The 21,798-nt window shown below is 34.6% G+C and overlaps 3 protein-coding genes across 7 annotated transcripts; 1 reads left to right on the top strand and 2 right to left on the bottom strand.

Annotated features, from left to right (window-relative positions):
- The first annotated feature begins 478 nt into the window (after positions 1-478).
- LOC149490164 (uncharacterized) lies at positions 479-13,972 on the top strand. 4 transcript variants are annotated; one of them, XM_089701060.1, is made up of 16 exons: positions 479-619; positions 1,059-1,199; positions 1,396-1,528; positions 1,764-1,890; positions 2,212-2,337; positions 2,795-2,926; positions 4,256-4,390; positions 4,651-4,706; positions 5,326-5,469; positions 5,716-5,855; positions 6,082-6,256; positions 6,562-6,799; positions 7,153-7,255; positions 8,205-8,344; positions 13,300-13,477; positions 13,832-13,972. In XM_089701060.1, the coding sequence occupies exons 1-16, from the start codon at positions 482-484 to the stop codon at positions 13,958-13,960; spliced, it is 2,235 nt and encodes a 744-aa protein (XP_089557186.1). In that variant the 5' UTR covers positions 479-481; the 3' UTR covers positions 13,961-13,972. The 4 variants fall into 4 exon arrangements, with proteins under 4 accessions (XP_089557186.1, XP_089557205.1, XP_089557195.1 ...); XM_089701079.1 differs by lacking the exon at positions 1,059-1,199; XM_089701069.1 differs by lacking the exon at positions 2,795-2,926.
- LOC149490165 (uncharacterized) lies at positions 8,843-13,070 on the bottom strand. The gene is made up of 2 exons (XM_089701050.1): positions 12,907-13,070; positions 8,843-10,756 (listed from the first exon to the last, which is right to left on the bottom strand). The coding sequence occupies exons 1-2, from the start codon at positions 12,982-12,984 to the stop codon at positions 9,140-9,142; spliced, it is 1,695 nt and encodes a 564-aa protein (XP_089557176.1). The 5' UTR covers positions 12,985-13,070; the 3' UTR covers positions 8,843-9,139.
- A 1,009-nt stretch (positions 13,973-14,981) lies between the features above and the next one.
- LOC149490163 (uncharacterized) lies at positions 14,982-21,645 on the bottom strand. Of its 2 annotated transcripts, none has more exons than XM_089701031.1 (7): positions 21,424-21,645; positions 21,125-21,219; positions 20,809-21,053; positions 19,191-20,257; positions 18,309-18,495; positions 17,082-17,306; positions 14,982-16,499 (listed from the first exon to the last, which is right to left on the bottom strand). In XM_089701031.1, exons 1-7 carry the CDS (start codon positions 21,507-21,509, stop codon positions 16,338-16,340), a joined length of 2,067 nt encoding a protein of 688 aa, XP_089557157.1. In that variant the 5' UTR covers positions 21,510-21,645; the 3' UTR covers positions 14,982-16,337. The 2 variants fall into 2 exon arrangements, with proteins under 2 accessions (XP_089557157.1, XP_089557166.1); XM_089701040.1 differs by lacking the exon at positions 21,424-21,645 and adding an exon at positions 21,286-21,386.
- Positions 21,646-21,798: the final 153 nt, after the last annotated feature.

The raw sequence follows: 21,798 nt of genomic DNA, 5'->3' as shown, positions 1-21,798 counted from the left end.
ATTTACAAGTCGTTACTATTTTACCTATAAGGTAACTTTCGTCTTATACCTATGACATCAATATTTAAGAAATCAGATGACATGACAATTTCATAATAAATACATCTTTTAGCGAAGATTAATAGATCAAGGGATTTAAAAAATTCTAGTAGATCTGTAGGCAAAATTTCTCCAGACACAACAATTATGTTCAAAAACTACAAAGACATACGTGATGTTGTTTCCTTATTGGTATATTGTCCGTATGAAAGAGCATACCTTTTGAGTAAGGAATCGAATGGAGAGTACTGGATACCGTCTTGTAAAACTGATAAAAGCTGCTGGAAAACCACGGCGCACAAGTTACATTTTGAGGTGAGGTAACAAAAAGCTGCAGTTACTAGGGTCACGGGGTAGTCAAAATAATAAGCTTTTGAATTGATGATTTTGATCAAAATGTTTCAAAGTTTGCTCTTTATGAAATGCGTTTCAGTTATTTGGCATGGATTCATCAGCCCAGTGTCATCCGCTGCGGGTCTACAAGATCTGGCTCCCTAACCACACTCTCACTTGTGTGTACCATGCTGTATATAAAGTCGCTATTAAATCTGATGTAAAGAAGAGGGTTAAGCATAGAGCGGTAATTGTTCCCGAACCAACGTTATTTTGAAGGGAAAATTTCGTATCTTTGTGAACTGCAAAATCGTTAGTTTTTTAGTTAATATCACTAAAGTATCACTTCTTGATGTAGAAACAATACATAATAGGTATTGTTTTCGTGTCATTAAAATGTTTGTACAAATAGGTAACTAGTAAAGGTTAAAAAAAACAACAAAGAAGTTTTACTTTATAGTTTCAATAAAATTTTACCTTTTGAATTGAGTGGAAAATGGAAAACCCATTAATGAATCAACCACTTATTTAAAAAGACTTAACTTTAACTTTAGCTAGTTATAATTATTTAGTAGTTTGAGGGTAGTCGTTTATAGTCGTTGCGCCGACATGTATATAGGTACAAAAAATTAATTACATACTAGCTAATAAAACCGTCACACATCTAACTGAAGAAATAATACCAGGGTATAAGGAACCGCCTACAATGGTTCACAATGGTAGAACTAGAGCGGTTACGAGCGCACACCAACCTTCGAAGTCCGGAGTTGGCGATCTTCGCGCAAATGGCCGTTGGAGATGTGCTACCTAAGGACTTGGATGTTCTTGTTTGTATTTTATTTAATATTAATTTACAAATATATTTTATAAGTATAAAATCGATCTTAGTGGTGGAGGTTGGAGGAGGCCAGTGGCAAATATTATTACAAAAAGAAAGTAGGTACTTAACAAACAAGAAAAAAATTAAGAACTAGTCTTAATTTAAAGAATTTTTTCCACTTAGGTAACTAGTATTTTCTTTAGGAATTCGAGCCGGGTATCCTAGTGGAGATTTGCGAGGACAATATACTGCTTGGTGTCGAAGTAGCCGCTGGAGCGGTCGCGCTCGCGTCTCCGCATTGCCAGTTGTTACAAGCCGCTAATTATATGAAAGAAGGTTACATATTCAATAAATAGAGTAGAATCTAATAAAAACATTTCATTGCTCTAGCAAACAAAACATCCTTTTTAATTTTTAGATAACATCAACATTTTTGACTTTAAAATAAATTATATACGGTGTAAGTGTAACCTTCTTCCTTTTTTATGAATGCTTATGTAGAAAATCTTTGAAGTTTTTTCGTACAACCAGCAGAGAATAAAGAAGTGGTAAAATTTTAAATAATTTACAGATCAAATCCGCTTGTACACGGAATTCATTTTGCTAGTGTATCCAGCATTGTACATGAGCCCGTATATATTTACACAGTTCATGCAAGACTTGGGCTGGCAGAAGTCACAATGTTCCAATTTATTCAGGTAACTTTCATATCTAAAGTATGTACTCCCTAAATTGTGTATAGCTTTTATGCCTTATTCGTTGGTTTTCACTTGGGTATGTTGTCGTTAGATTGTAAAAACCGTTAGTTTGTAATCTTACGATGTTTACAATTTAACGATGATAGGTAGAACCTTTGATTTTCTGTAAATAATCGAAATCAGTGGGTGAAAAAAAATAATCAAAATCAGTGGGTGAAAAACATTTACAGTTACTTATAATATGCAAAATTAAAATCATTGTCCTACTATCTACATTTAACAAGATCATGTTTAAGATGTTTAATTATTATCAATTGTTAGGGCTGCAGACATATCAGGGAGAGGTGGACTATCCTTCCTCGACTTGATGCTGTGGTCAGCTGCTTTAGAACCCTTCACTCAACATAATGGATCACCAGCTGAATTGAGATGCAGATATATATTCAGGTTTGTATTATAAATAAAAGATAAGGTAATATTGCCAACCATCTTTATTGTGTTTCCAAGTTGGATGTTTGCTTGTTGTGATCTTTAAAAATCAATTCAAATAAATAAAAAAGCACTTGAAAATTTGAAGTAGGTAGGCTATAAGTATAACAGTTATCTCCTCATAAATACTAGAAAAACAAATATCTTATACGATGAGATCATCTTCAGAACAACGTATATTCTATGAATGTTTTATGTTCAATTCATTATGCTAGCACATTATTTTTGTTATTGTCACAAATTATATAATACTTTACTATTCTGTAGTCTCGTCGTCTATTGCTTATTAGTAAATAAGCAATAGACGACGAGACAATTAAATTTATGAAATAATATGTACCTAAGTAGTTAGGTACATAAATATTTTCGTTGATATTTTTTTAAGGCATTTTCCCCAAATTCTCGACTCTCGTAGATATTTCGATAGCAATCGGGATCAGAAACTAGAATATCAAGAATTTAAAGAGTTGATGAGTGCTGCTCGTGCGGCCAGAGAACTGCCGGTCGATTCGCTTAGTGTTGCCAGGGATACTGATGTTTGTCTTCGGTTAGAACAATTTTTAATTTATTTACTCTTATATATTATTTTTGCAGATGTCACCGTTACATTGAGAAATTCGTTAGATTGTAAACTAACTCGCGAAATAGAAATATGTCAAAAAATTAATGCGTTAAATTGTAAGATGTATGCTACGGATAAAATTTTCAACAGATTACAATCTCGCGGTATAGAATATAATCTAACGATGTTTACAATTTTACGGTTACATATATATGTCACGGCTAAAGGTAGGTGAGAACATAAACTTAAGATTAGCCGGCTAAACTTAGGTTTATTTTCGACGAGGTGTTAATGTTAGTTTGTTCTATCTTTAGCCGGCTAAACTTAAGTGTAACCGCAGGCCCGTGGCTAAAAATGTCGGGGTGGGTAGATTTGGTTAGCGCCGGGCCGGTGGAGGGCTTGAGGGGCCCGCACAGTGCCAGAAAACACTCGCCCTGTTCCTTACATGTATTATAGTAACCAAATCTACCCACCCCGACTCAGGGCAGAAAGCTGGTGGCTAGGTTAGGTTAGGTTAGAACTCTTAAGACCCGCACGAGCCGAGCGAGCGCAGCGAGCGTGCTGCGGCAGCAGCCGGCGAAGTGCCAGAAAACACTCGCCCTGTTCCTTACATGTATTATAGTAACCAAATCTACCCACCCCGACATTTTTAGCCACGGGCCTGCGGTTACACTTAAGTTTAGCCGGCTAAAGATAGAACAAACTAACATTAACACCTCGTCGAAAATAAACCTAAGTTTAGCCGGCTAATCTTAAGTTTATGTTCTCACCTACCTTTAGCCGTAACATATACAAAATAACAATGTTGTACGAAAGCATATATTTTGTAAAGTATATGGGCATAATTGTTAATTACAGCCTGATAAAGATGTTTCGAGCACATCTTAATTTTTTTCGTGTGAAATAGAAACAAAAATTGACTGGCCGGTTGGCTTGGTTGGCAGTGACCCTGCCTTCCAAGCCACTGGTCGTGGGTTAGATTCCCACACGGGGCAAATATTTGTGTGATGAACCTATGTTCACACCTATGTGTTTTCTCTGTTTCTGGGTGTTAATTATCTATATTAGTATTTATTTAAAATTATATATTATTTATCAGCCATCTGGTTTCCATAACACAAGCGAAAGCTTAGTATGGGATTAGATCGTGCGTGTGTGAAAATTGTCCCGAAATATTTATTTATTTAGGTATTTTTAAAAAATACATCCATCCATCCGTCCTCACAAACTTTCACATTCATATACTATTAGCACTGCTGATAATTTAATACTATACTAGTAGTAGGTAATTAAACAGTAAACTATCATCTCTAGACAACTAGGCTTACAACCGAACTCTCAGCTGCCAATAGCGGAATTTCTTCGTGCTGTAAGTGAGTTGCGAATACGCGGCACGAGCGCTTTGCTGCGATCCCCGAAGAGTACAGCTGGGTATTTGATTGATTTACAGTAAGTATGTTTGAAGACTTGAACATTTACTTACATTGAACATAGACTTAGAACAATACCTATAGGTCATAATTTCTGTAAAATATGAATTGTTTTTCTACACACAGAGAAAAATAGTCTAGTTCCCAATTTAGTAGAGCTGTAGATACCTACTATAGATATAGGCTTAATAACTTCAATATACAAGTAGCAGTCAAACACTAAAAAAGCCATTATGACGGTAAAATATTATTTTGGTACCTACTTATAATTATTTTCAGTGAGCGAGACCGTGAGATGGCTGTAGCAACTGCTTCTAAAATTATAAATGACCACGGTAATAAAATATAGTTAAGTTTTTCATGATTTTTGTGCACTCGTGGTGCAATCAGTTAGGAAATTATTAATATTTTAATATAATTATATCTAAAATAAGTTATACTGCAATCAGTTTCATCATAATTTACCATTTACCTGAAAATGATGACTTCTACTCAGGATACATGATTTTTCAATTAAGTACATTTTTGGTCCAATAATTGAAGAATACATATTAATTGGAGCTAATTCTACTCACGTTTATGTAATGTCGTAAAGTTGTAAACCGTTAGATTATAATCTCGCAACCTGTCCTTTTTGATGCTATAGGATAGCAATATCAATAGCAATGTCCTTCACATATTTTGGTAAAGTAAATGCTCGGTATTATCATGTATTATACAAGATAACTGCAAAATATTCTCATTTTATAGTCTAACGAATTGCGAATGCGTTAAATTGTAAGCAAATATTACGAATCGCAATTAAAGATACCAAATGTAACAGTGTTTACAATTTCACGATGTAATATCCAAAACACTCAAACATTTTCCAGTTTATGAAAATTATTGACTTGAACATGTTTTCTATTTTATTTATTCAACAATTTAACTTAACTTCTTGCAACTACCATACAGTTTGTGTACCAGAAGCATCATCTCATGCGGTAGAACTGAGTTCCATTACATCTGTGCGCCGCAAAGACTACGCGCTCGCTAACTGCGTGGTCAAATTGCAAAAGAAGATGCCCCCTGAAATGCAGCAATTGACTAGTTTTGACGGTATTTCTCAAATATTTATTTAGGTTTTTTTACTAGTAGTTCTATTTCTTCATTTTGGTTATTAAACATTCAGAGATAGACACATGAAACATTAAATATTGGTACAGAATCATCATAATATACATATAATCAAAAAATATTTACCTACATAATTCGGTCGAAAGATCAACTAAAAATAAGGTACAGGCTATAATTCACAATATTAAATACACAATATAAACTATTTTATTTTAATTTTCCTTGCAGAAGAGACCATTACCAGTTCCACAGCTCACCTACTTTCTTCTTCTGTCAATTCTATGGACTTCCTTGGAGCTAATTCTACCCCTGTGGAAGCGTTCGCATCGATTCACTATTTCTCTATGCATGTTGATAAACCTTCACATGTAAGGGATAGGTTTTGTAGTATTGTCATTTTGTAGTGAGAACATTGCATAATGCATTGAATAGTTATAAACTCTCTTATTTTACATATTTTTTTTATTTTGGGTACATGTTGAAGTGTCAAATTACACACAACTATTTGTGTATATCCCTGTACCCTGTGCTAAAGAAAACTATGTATTTATTAAAAAAATAAGCACCTAGATAGTTTTCTCAAATCACTTTCAGCGTCGCGTATCCGGTGGAGGTTCTACCACAGCTACCAAATCCGCTTTCAGCTGGTTATCACCAGATGAGGAAGTGGCTCTTGGTAGTCTTCTACTAAAGATGGCGGAAGCTGTACGAGCTATATGTTCATATGAGCCTAGGCTGTTGAGGCTCAGTTCGCCTGTTTATGCGATTGGTTAGTTTTTAAATGGTTCAGTAGCTTTTTCGGGATATTTTGTTCGTGTGGTTAGTGTGTGCAAGATTTTACATTTCAGTGTTTAAGTTGATCACATTACAGTTTTTTTGCATCAAAATATTTTCACAGCTTACATAGATCTTCAGATTTTAATAATATCTACCTACTAGTAGAATTAGTACAGGATAGTACATAGTTCGTTCCAAATAGTAAAAAAAGCTTTGGATGCATTAGTGGCTCTGTGGATACAAAAACTATAAATTCAAAACATTTTAACCTTACTAAATCTATGGGCCATTTTACAGGTGACTTACACGGCAACCTCCCAGCACTTCTAGCAATGGAATCTTCCCTTTGGCCCACGGGAACAGCACTCGTCCCAGCTCGGCTACTATTCCTAGGGGACTATGTAGATCGTGGGGCATTCGGGACGGAATTATTGGCGTATTTGTTTGCTGCAAAGCTACAAAGGCCCACGGGGGTGTATTTGATAAGGGGCAATCATGAAGCCAGGGATATACAGAAGATGTTCAGTTTTCATACGTGAGATGTGATACCTACGTATTAAATTAAGAAATAAAAAAGTGTTCCTTTAAAATTTATAAATTATAATCAATACGACAATGTGATCAGGTTAAAAATTTCAGTTAGTGATTTCTGACTACAAATTACATTCATTATTTATATATGTAGTAGAAACTAGTGAAAGTAGATAATAAATAGGGAATTCTTTAAATGTGGTAATATATGAAGAGCATAAAACTATTAAAGCGACTTTAAACTTTTTCTCCCTTGTTCCCTGAATCCAAATAATTCTCGTATCTACTCTTATGTCGAGTATTTATTATGCCTATAAAATAGTAATGCAATATGTCTCTTATAGTAACCTTTTATAGGGAGTGTTTAACGAAGTACGGGGAGGTAGAAGGTACCAAGATATGGAGCGCCATCAATCAAGTGTTTGACGTGCTGCCGCTGGCCGCTGTCGTCGATGATAAGGTTCTTTTGAAATTATATGCAATATGTATTGTGATAAATTTCATATATAGTGCATTGGGGGAATTTCGGATGAGGGGTAATTTCAGAAAATTGTGAATACCATTATAGAGCATCGCTTTATCATAAGTATCGTGAAGGAAGGGCATGAAGATATATAGGTTTGATATTATTAGCATACATATTTGCTTAATCTATCGATAGTTACGTATTAATTTAACATATACGTATTTACCCCGTTGCCGGAATTACTCCAATGCACCTTACTGATTATTTGTGTATGGAAATAGAAGAGTGGATTTTAAATGAATTAATATCACCCGCACCCATTGTCAATTTTCCATCATGTTACTATACCTAGATATCATGCGTACGTTTATGCCAAAAGCTCCTTTAGAGAAAGGAGCTTTTGAGCTTTTTTTTACAAAAATAAGAGTATTTTTGTCGTCGATATCTTTTTCTTATTTTTTTATAAATGTAAATACATAATGTGTATGACCATTGTATGAGTATATTATCCTTTTCACCTTTGAGCCAATATTTCTGACTTACTGTTTACAATGTAATATCTATAATGTTATAAATGTTTTATTTTATTAAATTGGAGATTTTCAATTCGAATTATCTATTTAATGTATGTCGCCTGTAGTAGATTGTAAACCCGCAACCCGATAGAGTACCTATAATCTAACTCGCGAGATTGCAATCTGTCGAATATCGCATTGTTTCGTTTGCGGGGTTCTTATTATTGATAAGTCAAACAATCATATCGAATGCCCTTTTCAAAATCAATCAACCAAAAACAATTGTTAACAATGTTACGGATCACAATATTTCGACATATTACAATCTCGCGGTATATATTCCGTAAATCTTATCAATGTTTACAATTCAACGATATTTAATTTTTTTGTACCAAGAAAATATACTTTTACAAATACATACTAAAAAGGTGTTTTGCTGTCACGGTGGTATCCCACCACCGTGGGTATGTCCGCTGATATCGGCGATAGACAAGGTGCCGGTGCCGCTGCCCAAGCCGGCCGAGCAGAGCTCCATAGCGTGGGAGCTGCTGTGGAACGATCCCATCAGGTGTGTGATGGTTTTGTTTATTTGTTTTTTGTTTTATTTTTATTTATGCATGAATGCGGCAAACCCACATGCCACAATACGGTCGATATTTGCTATTATTTAATTCCTAGCATGAGCGCATACATTGCGCGAATGTCTGTGCGCAAGTGCAGTTATGTAACTAATAAACTATTTAATATTAAACGCAAATAGCAAATAATGCGTTGAATTGTAAATGGCTGGATACAGTTCAAAATTTAAAAATTTGAATAACTATACTTAAACAAACGAAAAATAATACCTACGTTAAATTGTAAACAATTTGGTGCAGCTTACAACTTATCGACAGTTTACAATCTCACGATGTAGGGTAATTGCGCTGGTTTTCGTCCAATTATAGGAGTTGCCAACTTTGTGAGGGAAAATAAATATTTTGGAGCACCCTTTCTTAAACATATAATATATTTTTTTAGTGCTTATATAGTCTTCTTTGCGATAATATTAAGTGAAAATAAATCATTTTGACGGATCTTTTAATTTAAATTATTTTTTGCAAAAGTACATAATTACAGGACTAAGAAATGACATACAACAAGTAGAATTGAACGCGTAGAAACGGCTGATCTAGGCTGATCAGTCAGGTTTTTTTTATCCCAGATAACTTTTCACATACATCCAACGTCCCAGGCGCTGGCACCTCATCTGTAACATTCAAAAGCAGTACTAAAATGTCATCAAGGCTTACCACTGAACCAACTTCTAGGTAACTTCCTGTTATATTTAATAACGATATGGAGTTACAGTCTTCAGTTACGTTCAATAGTGGTTGGATGGTTCAACCTTATCAGTACCCAGTTCTATATATCGCGTGGAGTCGGGCGTCGGCTGTATGAGCTGTGAGTCCTCAGATTCTTTCAGTAAATCTGTTACAGTAAAACTGGCTGAGTTTGATAACACCTGTGAACTATCACGAGAACCGTTTACGGTACTGTTGTAGTCGGATTCAGTGTCTAATGATAATTCACAAACATTAGTCTCCACAGGCAGTGTTTTTTTAAACAGGTTAAGTTCTTTCATTAGTTCTCTATAGTTTACTTTCTTGTTAAGCAGCGCAGTTTTTAATTGCTTAAGTACTTTTTTGGTAGTAGCTACGTCTGCTCTACTTATGCCTGTTCCAGGATTAGATTGTCTTGTCTTTATATTTTGCATTGTATCGATGACACATTTCGTGTAATCAAGCGCATTAGGGTCAAAGGGGTAGAGCCCACATCTTTTAAACCCGTTTTGGATATAGGTTGCAAGATTCGTTTCTTGTAAGGTTTCTGCAAACAATTTGCAGAAGTTTGTTTTAGTCACTGTTTTATTAATATTTTCTGGCTTCATTAAAAAATTTCTGACTGTATTCTTCCAGCTTGCTTTGAGTGGCGCAAATACACTTACGTCAGCAGGCTGGAAGATATGCGTCGTGTTGGGCGGTAGGGCATATAATATTATATTTAACTGTTCGCATATTGTGCATAACATCAAAGACATATATGATTTGTGTCCGTCAACCAGCAAGAGGACCGGTTTTATGATATTATTTCGTTCAAGCCAGTTATTGAAATCGTTAGTGATGTATTCAAAAAATACGTCTCCCCGCATCCTTCCTGACTCGGACTTGCCCAAACACCAATCAGGTGGCATGCTCTTCACCACTGCCTGTGGTGGTTTTACATACGGAAATACCACGCATGGTGGACATACATCTCCATTAGCATTGAAGGTTACAAGTACGGTTAGGTTGTCTTTTTCGTTCCCCTGTTTAACTTGATATAAGCTACGGTAACCCCTGGGCCCGAGTACTTTGCCAGTCTTCGGACACAGCGCAAAGCTACTTTCGTCGCCGTTAAATATGCTCGAAGGACGGTTAAGAATGTCTTTTTGATTTATCTCTTCCAAATACGTCTCGAGACCACAGAACCAATTTCGAATGGACTCCTCGCTTACTTGAGCTCTTGCCTTATTAATACTTTCGGCGGATCGGCACGAAATTTGTGGGTTTCTTTTCAAAAAGTTAAGATACCATTTTTGGCCAGGTCTACAGTCTTTAAATTTATTAGGAATCGACGAATCCCATACAATTTTTTGGACAGAATCTAAAAGTTCCTGTTTTTTAACAGGAAACCCGCATTTTGATATGTTAATCAGCCAATTAACTATTTTCTCTTCACCATCAGTCCCTAATACGGGATCTGGCCCACGTTTCTTTAAAATATCAGTTGTTTTGCCGTGTATTCTATCGAGGATCGTAGATTTAGGAATCCCATAATCTCTACAGACTTGTCTTACTGATGCCTTATTTTCCCGAATTGCCGTTAAAGCCTTTATTAAGGATTCTTCAGTGTACGCAGCGGTTTTTTTTCTAGATTTGTTAGACTCCTTCGATGCCATCTAAAAACAATAAGATTTTTCTTAGGATAAGTTGAGTAAGTAGAATAAAAAAATACTGCATTGGCAAAACAGACCTAGAATAAAAGATCCCGCTAACTGAATGATATTCAAGAAAAATACAGTGTATTATGTCTGACCTACCCCCATTTATGCTACGAATAATTGGCTCTACTTCATATAAGGAGAATGATACATGACTGAATGAATGACAATATTAGGTAGAGATTGTCTAATCTAAAAATGAACGCCCCTCCACTGTGTTTACGCTCACATTTAAAGTACGTGTATAGACGCAATACACACAAATTGGTCTGCCTCATTGGTCGTTCAGTCCTCCAGTCCCGTCCATGCCCGAACGACAGGACCAGTTGGCCAACTAGTGCATAAATGACGCGATGCACGACAGAACGGACGTGTCATTCCGTACATAGCGCGCTCTCCCCGCCATACAATGCTAGGCACCTGAACTGATCGCCCGATTAGTTGACAAATCAGTGCGCGAGTGTCAAAGTTTGCAGTAGAATCGACGCGCGCACACATATAAAGTGGTTCAATAATTATTTGCCCTCACACATTGAAACAATTAAGTTTAGTGGAGGGGCGTTCATTTTTAGATTAGACAATCTCTACCTACAACACTCTGGCCCTCACCAATTATTTATAAGAAAGATACTGAATAGAAAACTTTTCAATACGTCTATGGAAGAAAAGTAATGCAAAAGAATAGCTATTTTTAATTTTCGTCCACCCCAATACTCATTCATGAACGAAAACTAAAGCAACATTTACTTAAAGCTAAATTTAGTTTTCGTAAATCTCTTTAAATATTTTTTTCATTTTAGCAGCACTGACAAAGCAGTGGACGGAAACCAAAAAATCTAAACTTATAGCAATAAAGATCATTTCAGGAGAAACTATTCAGTATTTTATAGTTCCGTTAAAATAAAATGACCTTATTCACGTAGCTGTTTGAGTTTCCGTCCACTTGGACGAAAACCAAATATTTTGAGAATTTGGTAATAATCCGTGTTTTCCAATTACAGCACTAGAGCGCATTATGCGACATAATGCTTAACGTTGAATGTTCCAACTACAGCAACGCTTCTCACAATCGAGCACTCTTAAAAATGCAATCGATTTATCGTTAGTAATTATTAATTGTTGGAAAAAAATTTAAAGCTCGTTTCATTGTAGTTTTTTCGAAATAATCAAAGTTAATTCAAATTGTGTTAAAAAATAAATATAAGTATGGATGAAGGTACAAACATTGAAAAAAATGTTAATGAAATAATCAAAATCCAAATTACTTAAATTACCGTAAATAGTTTTCAACCAATTATTATGTATATCACTTTATTTACACATTAATGAGGTTATTGCTAACTCTATGATTTTTTTTTCAACACTGAACTTAGCGCAACCTGCTGGTGCGTTTCACGTTCCAATTAAGCATCAGCATAATTCGGCATTGTGCGCCACTGAGTCGCAATAAGCTCTGTAATTGGAAAACTCAAAACAGCCCTAGTATCCGTCCACTTAATTTTTCGAAGAGTAGGGGTTATAATAAAAAAAGTATGATAAATAGTAAATAATTATAATAATTGCGTTTACTATGTTTATAAATAAACATACGTACATGGACGTATAAAAAAAGACGGACGCCGTATTACGAACAAACAACGTGAAGCCACCATAGTAAGCTAGCGATCGTGTAAAGACAATGAACACGCACACACTCTCACCATAGTAAGCTAGTCGGCCGCCATTACGTCGTGAACTACCGACTGATTAACTGCGTCACTGTTTCACAAAAAATATTTAAAATGCCGTCTTGCGTGGTTAAATGGTGTCGCAACAGTACAATTTTAAATAACAAAACACAAGGGATTACATTCCACAGGGTAGCAAGTTATTGCTTTTATGTTTTAATGACAAAATTATTACGGCAAAATTTATAGAAAAAAATACAGCCGCCATTGTCATCAGGACAGCTGTTGCCATGGCAACATGGCACACACACATGGATGTTTCGCCGCCATTACTAGGCTTCACTCAATGTTTAGGCGATATACCGTCCGTCTTTTTTTATACGTCCATGCATACGTACCAAAAACATTACGTAAACTAGCTAATACAGTGATTTAACTTACCATGAACTTTTCTCGCCGGCATTTTTTTTTCTCTCGAGCGATGACATTTGCACACCCTATATATGTTACTTTATGCATATTTTGCAACGCACGGATGCGAAGCGGTCACTGACACAGAGCAAGACGTGGTCACTGACATTAATTTTTCGAACTCGCTTCTTGTCAAATCAAATTTTCATGTTGGTAGTACTGTAACTATAATTTACAGTACCCAACAAGTTCAAACTTGCGCGGGAACTGGGAAGGTATTAGGTGGTATTAGGTAGGTTTGTATTCAAGTTTTACGCACGTGATTGTAGCAGGTCAGTCAAATGGACGAAAAGTCAAGCTGGACGGCAAACCAGCGCAATAACCCTACTATATTGTAAAATGTAAACTAACAGTAACATACAGGAACTCAAAAATAACAGCGTCTCAAGCGCTTGAGCTAGCGGCGAACGAGGGCTTCGCCGTTAACAGTAGGCGCGGTACAGCGCACGTGTTCTCGAGCGGAGCGCTGCAGCGCTTCTTGTTAGCGAACCAGCTGTCGCACGTGCTGCGCGCGCACGAGCTACATCAGAATGGGTTTATGGTGCGCGCTTTTTTTTTGTTTTTAGAACTAGGTATAATTTTTTTTTATACATATGTTGTTTATTATCAAATACTAAAATCTCGTGAGAACAAATATTCGATAGGTAGTTTAAATAATCTCGCGAGTTAGTTTATAATGTTTTATTGAACTTTTATGTTATTATTTAAACTTTTAATCTATCTAGAATCTAGATAGAGGGAAAGAACATAGGCTAGAGCAGCTTTATTTCTCAAGTCTCAACGAAAAGTTTCACTCGATCTTTATCTTTTTTGTGGGAAATCATGCAAGCTTTAATAAGCATTCAAGTTAATTAAAAAACCTTTTAAGATTCCAAATAAAATACATTTATTTCAGTGTCAATTCAACGGGCGGCTTGTATCAGTGTTTTCATCTTCACATTACTGCGGCGGGAACAACGACTCCGGTGTAGTGCTGCTGGAGGACAGCAAGTTACGGCTTATCAAAGTTACCAGTGAATCATGAATAAATTATTGTTTTGGAAATGCATTTTTATTTCATTAAAATTGAAGAAATATTGACCGTCAGTTTTGTTAATAATATAATTTAATTGCTTAACATAAATACGTACGTCACTAGGCCTAGTGATATATATTTTTTTTATTACATATCTACCTCTAATTAAATCTATTATCTAACATCAATATTCTGAATGTGATATGTTTATATTAAACTTCAAACAAAAACCCGTTCCCGTGGGATTTCCGGGATAAAACCTATGCTATGTGTTAATTCAAGTTCCCCTCTATATGTGTGTAATTTCATTGTTATCGGTTCAGTAGAATTTGCGTGAAAGAGTATCAAACATACACATACATCCATCCTCACAAACTTTCGCATTTATAATATTAGTCGGAAGTCGGATAGGTAGGTAGGTACATTAAACTAGTAATAAAACTCCAAAATTATTTTTAAATATTTTATTGTATTAGAAAACTCTTAATTACATATCTGGGATGCTGGGATTGCGATGAATTATGATTATCTGTAGGAGATAATACCATGACAGAAATAATTCATGGTTTATTATAGTGTCTTAGCAAAGGTAAATTAAATACAAAAAAAATATTAACATTTTATAAAATTGCGTCACAAAGAAAAAAAATCAATACTTAAAATGTTATATTTTTCACACTTTATTTTAAGCATTTGCGCAGCAACCTTCAATCATCTTTCTATTGGCGCGAAACAAGCTAAATCATCGATTTTTAATATATTTATTTTTAATCTGTCATGGTATGAAACAAATAATTGGAGTCGCAACGGAATAACTTACGTATAAATTAAATACGAATGTCCAATTACAATACTACGCATTTTTTTAATTTCACAAAAATACTTATCACGCCTTTATAATATGCATTGTTTATTATTCTATCGATTTTCTAATAAAGGTGATAATTTTTTTGTGAAATTCCTAAACGGCAGTTTGCTTATCTGAATATGTATAATATAAAATTTGACGAATTTATTTACGTTACAATGAAAATTTTTTTAATTATGATCTAGTTTGAATGTCACACAACATTGATATGACTCATCTAATATTATATTAATGGATTAAACTTTCCAAATCCTGTATCGTCATGGAATATCGGTCTTCACGCGTAAACAAATAACTTTATACAAATACTACATTGAACTGAAAATGCCTATATTCTGATAAGCAAACCGACATATTACTTACAACCTGAGTTTCTACAGGTTGAAAAGTTTGTTCCGAAGATATTTACATTATTAAATTATCTTAAGCTAACAGTGTCTAGCTGGAACCGATATTCAATGATTCTATTTTACAAATAAGGGACCGGCCGTATTTGACAATTCATTTGACGCAGTTTAAACTTTAAACTCTCACATCAAAATCTACATTTATATGTTGAGATAAAATAAAAAGCATTTAAACACGAACAATTCGGCAAAATGCAGTGAAATAAAAGGGCTTAAACCTTCACAGAAGACTGTAGTCCTAGCAAATTATTGTGCAAAACCTAACTAAGCGTGTTCTTTATACATAATATATTATTATCTGAAGAACATGTATTCAAAGTTAAGCGGTTATAAGCCAAGTCACGATAATTCTGTCAATAAATTGATTTTAGACCCAATTCTTAAAGAACAACAAGTCAACATTTATATGCAAGTGAAATAAATTTGAAATTTACTGCATAGACGCACAAAGCATACTAAACTCGGCAAAACATCGGTAAATCACTTTAAGTTACGATTAAATTTATATTCAAATTCAAAAATATTTTTCTGTACCTAAAAATAATATTCATAGCATTCTTCCACAGTAAAATCATGTTTACAAAGTTGCTTGTGAAGTTTTAACATTGCAGCCAAGTGTCTTTTTACTTAGGGCATGTGTACAAGCTGTATTTATAAAATCTGAGATTATCTGATCAATGTGTTTGTAATTTTATCCTTATTCCTGTTAATGTGTCCATGGGTTTATTGCTCATATCAGCAGCTTGGCTTGCAGTATTTCTAGTGCGTCTTTTAGGACAGTGCGTCTTTGAGCACAAGCTTTAAGGCCGATTTACACTACACCATATCATGACCGAGCAGAAACATTATTGTATACTTTTTGTATGAAGTAATTCATGCCTGAACGTCGCTTAGACGGGGCATGGTGTTGAAATTTGTATGGATATTGTTTCATTTGATTCCTGGCTCCGGCACTGCATCAGGTGTAGTGTGAATCATGCTTTATTATTAATTCACAAGATTCTAACATTCATGGCCGATACCATCGTATCACTTCGTATGTATTATTGTATTCTCAACTAGATTCTTCACAATATGTCTATTTCTTCCATCCTTAGCCGTCTTGTATCATTTACAGCAGCAGTTTCCCCTGTATAATCTCCAGAGCGGCCTTTTTCCTGAGATATGGCATGTTGGCCTGTGTGAAGGTATATGGCGCGTCTCGACAGGTGAATTCCGCGAACGTGCACGAGAACATGCCGCAGTCGCTGCCGTTCATTTGTTGCGGAATATCCTGCAAAATGTTAATCGTTACTATCTTACTAATATTATTATTTTTTTTTTTCTCTCGTTTCATCTGCAATCAGCGGTTTTCGCTATAAGCGGATGTGTTGTCAGGCAAAGTTTGGCTTATTATTACTAATATTATAAATACGAAAGTTTGCATATTTGTTTGTTTGTAACTCCTTCACGCAAAAGCTACTGAACCGATTTTCATGATCTTTGGAACACAAATAACTTGGATTAACACATAGGATAGTTTTAATTGAAGCTGCGGGCGAATAGCTAGTATATTATAATGACTGTTACAGAAAACATATTAAATATTACAAAATAAATTTCTCCAATGTATTTTTCTGATTTGAAATTTGTTCTGCTGTATTAATAAAATCTTAGTCTACTTTATTTAAGGAGTAATGTATATAGTAATTTCAACATTTCGTTTTAAATAGTCAAATCAGCAACAGATAACCTTTATAAAAGAATATAATTTATTTTTATACTATTACTAAAATTATTAAAATATATCTATTATTAAAATTTCTATGAAGATTATTGCACAGAGAATAGCAAAAAACAATATAAAAACTCAAACCTTCAAGTTTTCAGTCTTCCACCCGCTATCGTCAAACGGCTGTCCCTTTTTATCCTGATGCTCGTCCTTCAAGTATTTCAGTAGAGCATCCAATGCAGTCTGGTTTTTGCCACCCATACTGTCGAGATACGAGATCTTTTTCTTGCGGAAGTCTATGAGACTCATACACCAGTGGACGCCTAAGTGAATTGGTACCACCATGATATCGTGGGCGAATATGTCCACCTGGAATAAGTAATTAATATTGAATGACTAGCTGCTCCCCACGGTTTTACCCCCGTAGCACCGCTCCTGTTGGTCGTAGCGTGATGATATAAAGCCTATAACCTTCCTCGATAAATGAGCTTTCTAACACCGAAAGAATTTTTTAAATCGGACCAGTAGTTCCCGAAATTAGCGAGTTCAAACAAACAAACAAACTCTTCAGCTTTATAATATTAGTATAGATTTACTTTATTCCTGTGAATGTTGTCTTTGAAAGTATATTAAGCATGATGTATGATTATAAAACACACCAATAAAATTTGAATAGTTTATGTATACAAAATAAGAATGTTATTGTAGATGTAAGTTTAAGAAAGACTTTGTGTAAACATTTTTTATTGTTAGAGAATTATTTCTATAACTTACAGTCAATTTTGTTTAGTCTTATCTGTTTAAAAGTTTTATTTCACCTTGCTTCATTATGAGTATATTTAAAATAATTTGGAAAATCCAAAAGTGCACGCCTCATAATTTTTTTTTTATAAATATTTATTAATTATTATTTTTGGTTATTTAATAACAATTAAACCACATCGAATCAGACCCTGAAAAATGAAAGGGTTCTATTCCTGAGCATACTGAAGCGTAAGAGAAAAAAAAGACTCGCTTAGTAAAGTATTTCGGTCGCTATCGTGTTAACAAGAAAAAGGATCCGCACATACAGACACACGGACGTCCAAGACAGAACTTTTTTAAACTGTTTTTTAACTAGTTTAAATAACAAAAATGACATCAAAAATATCATGAACGTTAAAAATAGTGTTTTTTCTTAATATGTGTGTGTATGTATTATCTTACAAGTACAATGTATGATACATAAAGACATTTTAAGTTTGAAAAATCAGATGTTTTGCGCGAAGTGACAGTAGTACCCACCTCAACGCTTCGCTTATGAGGCGTGCAAAATGTAGTTTTTTTTAAATAATTAATTTATAAATACATATTAATAATACAATCACAAACCTTCCTTGTCCACCTCCTCAACCCTGGTTGACCAGACTGCATCAGCTTCGGATAGAAGAACGTATTTGTAGCGTACACCTTTGGCAAGTCTTTACGTTCCTCGCTCCTTTGCATCAAAAGGTTCATGTAGAAGTTGATCACTTCGTCGTTCAGCCAGTTGAGGTCGTGGAGCGTTTGGAGATCTCGTCTGTAATGTTTAATTTGATATCTTATATCTAATATATATTATAAAGGCGAAAGTTTGTAAGGATGTATGGATGTTTGTTACTCTTTCACGTAAATACTGAACCGATTACAATGAAATTTAGCACACATATAGAGGGTAACTTGGATTAACACATAGGATAGTTTTTATCCCGGAAATCCCACGGGAACGGGAACTATGCGGGTTTTCCTTTGCAAACGCGGGCGAAGCCGCAGGCGGAAATCTAGTTAGGATCTAAATCTATCTTGTGAACTTGAACTACGATAAAAAAAAAATGTGTGAGTGTACTAGTGTACACAAGTAAGAAGTGAAACTTCTTTATGACCTTATCAGAAATACGTCGAATCACGCGTAGTAGGGATAACAAAAAGATGGCGCGTAACGGAAAAATGTCACGCGTAACGAAAAAATGTTACACTAAATTTTTTTCCAACCCCGATAAAGAAGTTTCACTTCAATATTTATACTGAAACAGAACACACAACTAAATTTATAAGTGAATTTTAGGCATTAGTATCCACCCTGAATATTATTGCACTTTTATTTCAGCTCATTACATCTAATAAACAAGAATATAAACAATGATTTGTTTATATTCTACTACTATGGGAACTATTACCATTGAAAAGATACACATATTACTCGACTAGTTTATGGAGGGGTTCAAAAAAGCTTACCTCGTTATTCTTAAATTAAACTTCTCAATAAATACTTGTCCAGCTGGCCCCGGTCCCAAGGCTTTATTAACGAGTTTCTCTTGTTCAGCCGTTAGAGGAGGTAACTCCACAGTCGGCTGTTCTTCCTCTATCAAACTCTCGGCTAACACTAAATCATACTTCAACTTAGTCCTTAACCGCGCTAAACTCTGTTCGTGATTCACTTTAGATATAATATCAGATTCTCGTCGCACATCCTTTAACTTATCTTGATTGTCTTTCTTCATTTTCCTATATTTTGCGTCTATATTTTTTAACCAATCACTAGACGTCACCGATTTATCTTTGAACGATTCACGCAACGTGTTGACTGGCTCTATTCTAATTGATGAGACTGTGGATGTTTCTGATTGAACTATATCTACTTCCGAATCTGAAGAATTTATAGACGCTACAGTTATGGGATCGTATTCTCTAGTCACTTCATTGTCTTTACTATTCCTTAAGTCTTTTTCTACCCTTAAGATTTCATTGAGAGAACTCTTCTGTGTTTTTCTAGTAAGTCTAAACGATGCGGAATTGTCTGCTAAATTAACAATATCAACAAGTTTCTTTGAAGGTATTGGTTTATCTGATGCATGATTTTTAATTAGCTCCATATAATCATTCTTTGCTTGTATATTAAATAGTTTAGATATAGTAGCATCTGTGTTGCCATTGAGGTTGTAATAATTCTTAAAACGTGGATTAGTAGTTGATCTCTCTTTAACCCAGTTTGGTAGAGAAACATTTGGTGCTCTTTTGTATGATTTCGTAATTCCCGTATTGTGCCTAAGTACACTATATGACCTTGGGGACAGGCTTGATTTCCTGTCATTGACTTTCTCGTATAGTTTATATTTGGCCCCATCATTGCCCACAAAATCGGTGACATCATTGTTTTTGGATATGAAGAATTTATAAGGTTTCCGTGGTGGAGGAGTGGATATTTTCTTCACATATACTACATCATCATCATTGTTCTCATCATCCAAGTTCACATATAATTTTGTTGGTTTTGATTCTGGTTTTGCTTCTACTAAGGTTACCTAAAATATAATATGATATTATTGATAAAATTAATTGTTATTTAATTGCATATCAAGATATTTGATGAACACAGCTGCTGCGGTAGGAAAAATAGGTTTCAATGTACATTATGCATTAATTGTCACAAGTTACTAATATAATATTACATTCATCAATTTCCTTGTATGTACAGTTACCCTTATTTCAGCAGTAATGCTTAAATTTATTGCCATGTAATAAGATCAACTTGAATTTACATTTACGTAGCAAATGGTCATATTGTGAAATTTAAATAATAATAATCTACCAAGGTAACCTAGTAACCTAGTAGTAACCTACTGCAGCTGCAGTGTTAATCAAATGTGCAGGCAAAAATGCATAGTTTTGGAACAACTAAATAAACAGTTGGAAAATAAGGGATGTTTTGGTGAATCGATGTAAAAATTTATATTCTTGTAAATAATTATATTATTATCCTCATGAAAAGTATAATGCATATAACCTAATATGAAGACTAAACTGAAAGACCTATTGAAAAGAATAATTTTCATAATTATTAATATCTATATACCTCATTGTCATCATCATCATCATCGTCTAGAACAACAGCCCTGACCATGGGTGCAGGAGTGTGCACTCTAGTTTTCCTCACGGGTGTGAGAGACCCATTTTGCCTTCCAACTAATTTTATTGGCACTGTTCTCACACGATTTTCTTTATTAATACTTTCATATGGTGTAGATGTGCTAGGATGTCCATCTTCCACTTCTATAGGGACGTATCTTATATTCTTTAACCTTTTTTCTTCCAATAAATCTGTAAATAAGAGTCCATTACAATTATGCCGATTTTAAGTGTAAGGCACATATAGAATTTAGAGATAATACCTTTTGACGACATCACTTCAGGGAAAATAGTTTTCTTCATTTGTTTCAGTCTCTTTGGGCTTTCATCATCAGACGGATAGTCATCATAATCCGACCTACAAACAATATTGTTTAGCCATACTATTACAACGTAAATTTGAAGTCTTATATACATTACGCACTTCCAAAACTTAGCTGCTACTGATAATGGTATTTTTAACATTTTGACGACGTTTGTTATAGAAATTTGTTAATTCTGCAACGACTTTGCCGCCATAACTAAAATATAATGTTGTAAACAAGAACTGTCAAAGCCATACCTTTGTCGTTTTACGTTTATTCTTATTTCTGAATCTCTATCACCCCAGCCCAGCAAGCTACGGACGTACGTCAAGAGGGTATTCATTTTTATTATATTAACTCGCCCATCACACTGCAAATATGTTATCAGATCTTAGAAAACAGTAAAACACAGACACAAGCCGTACACAATGACAGCAACATGAAAATTGAAATGTCCTCGAGACGAGACACTTCGAAGTTCGAATTCGTCAGTCGACATCTTTGCAAAAATACAGACTATTCAAAGTGAAAGCAGAATAAAAATAGCATCATAGTCATAAAGCGGCCTTTACATTTGGCTAAATTCAGTGCACTAAATGAAAAAGTCTCTAAATTTAGACAAGTCTAAAGAC

The sequence above is a fragment of the Colias philodice genome, chromosome 2 (genome assembly GCF_061535455.1).
Source record: "Colias philodice isolate Cphi_HAF_F1 chromosome 2, ilColPhil1 Martin Lab GWU primary, whole genome shotgun sequence".
NCBI lineage: Eukaryota > Metazoa > Arthropoda > Insecta > Lepidoptera > Pieridae > Colias > Colias philodice.
This window is presented reverse-complemented; position numbering and strand designations above follow the sequence as displayed.

Coding starts and splice junctions, on each gene's coding strand:
- LOC149490164 (XM_089701060.1), top strand. CDS start 482: ATGGATTCATCAGCCCAGTGTCATCCGCTGCGGGTCTACAAGATCTGG. Junction 1,891..2,211: donor CAATGTTCCAATTTATTCAG/GTAACTTTCATA, acceptor ATCAATTGTTAG/GGCTGCAGACATATCAGGGA. Junction 4,707..5,325: donor TAAAATTATAAATGACCACG/GTAATAAAATAT, acceptor ACTACCATACAG/TTTGTGTACCAGAAGCATCA.
- LOC149490165 (XM_089701050.1), bottom strand. CDS start 12,984: ATGCATAAAGTAACATATATAGGGTGTGCAAATGTCATCGCTCGAGAG. Junction 10,757..12,906: donor GCCGGCGAGAAAAGTTCATG/GTAAGTTAAATC, acceptor TATTGTTTTTAG/ATGGCATCGAAGGAGTCTAA.
- LOC149490163 (XM_089701031.1), bottom strand. CDS start 21,509: ATGAATACCCTCTTGACGTACGTCCGTAGCTTGCTGGGCTGGGGTGAT. Junction 18,496..19,190: donor TTTAATTTAAGAATAACGAG/GTAAGCTTTTTT, acceptor TAAACATTACAG/ACGAGATCTCCAAACGCTCC. Junction 16,500..17,081: donor GGAAGACTGAAAACTTGAAG/GTTTGAGTTTTT, acceptor AACATTTTGCAG/GATATTCCGCAACAAATGAA.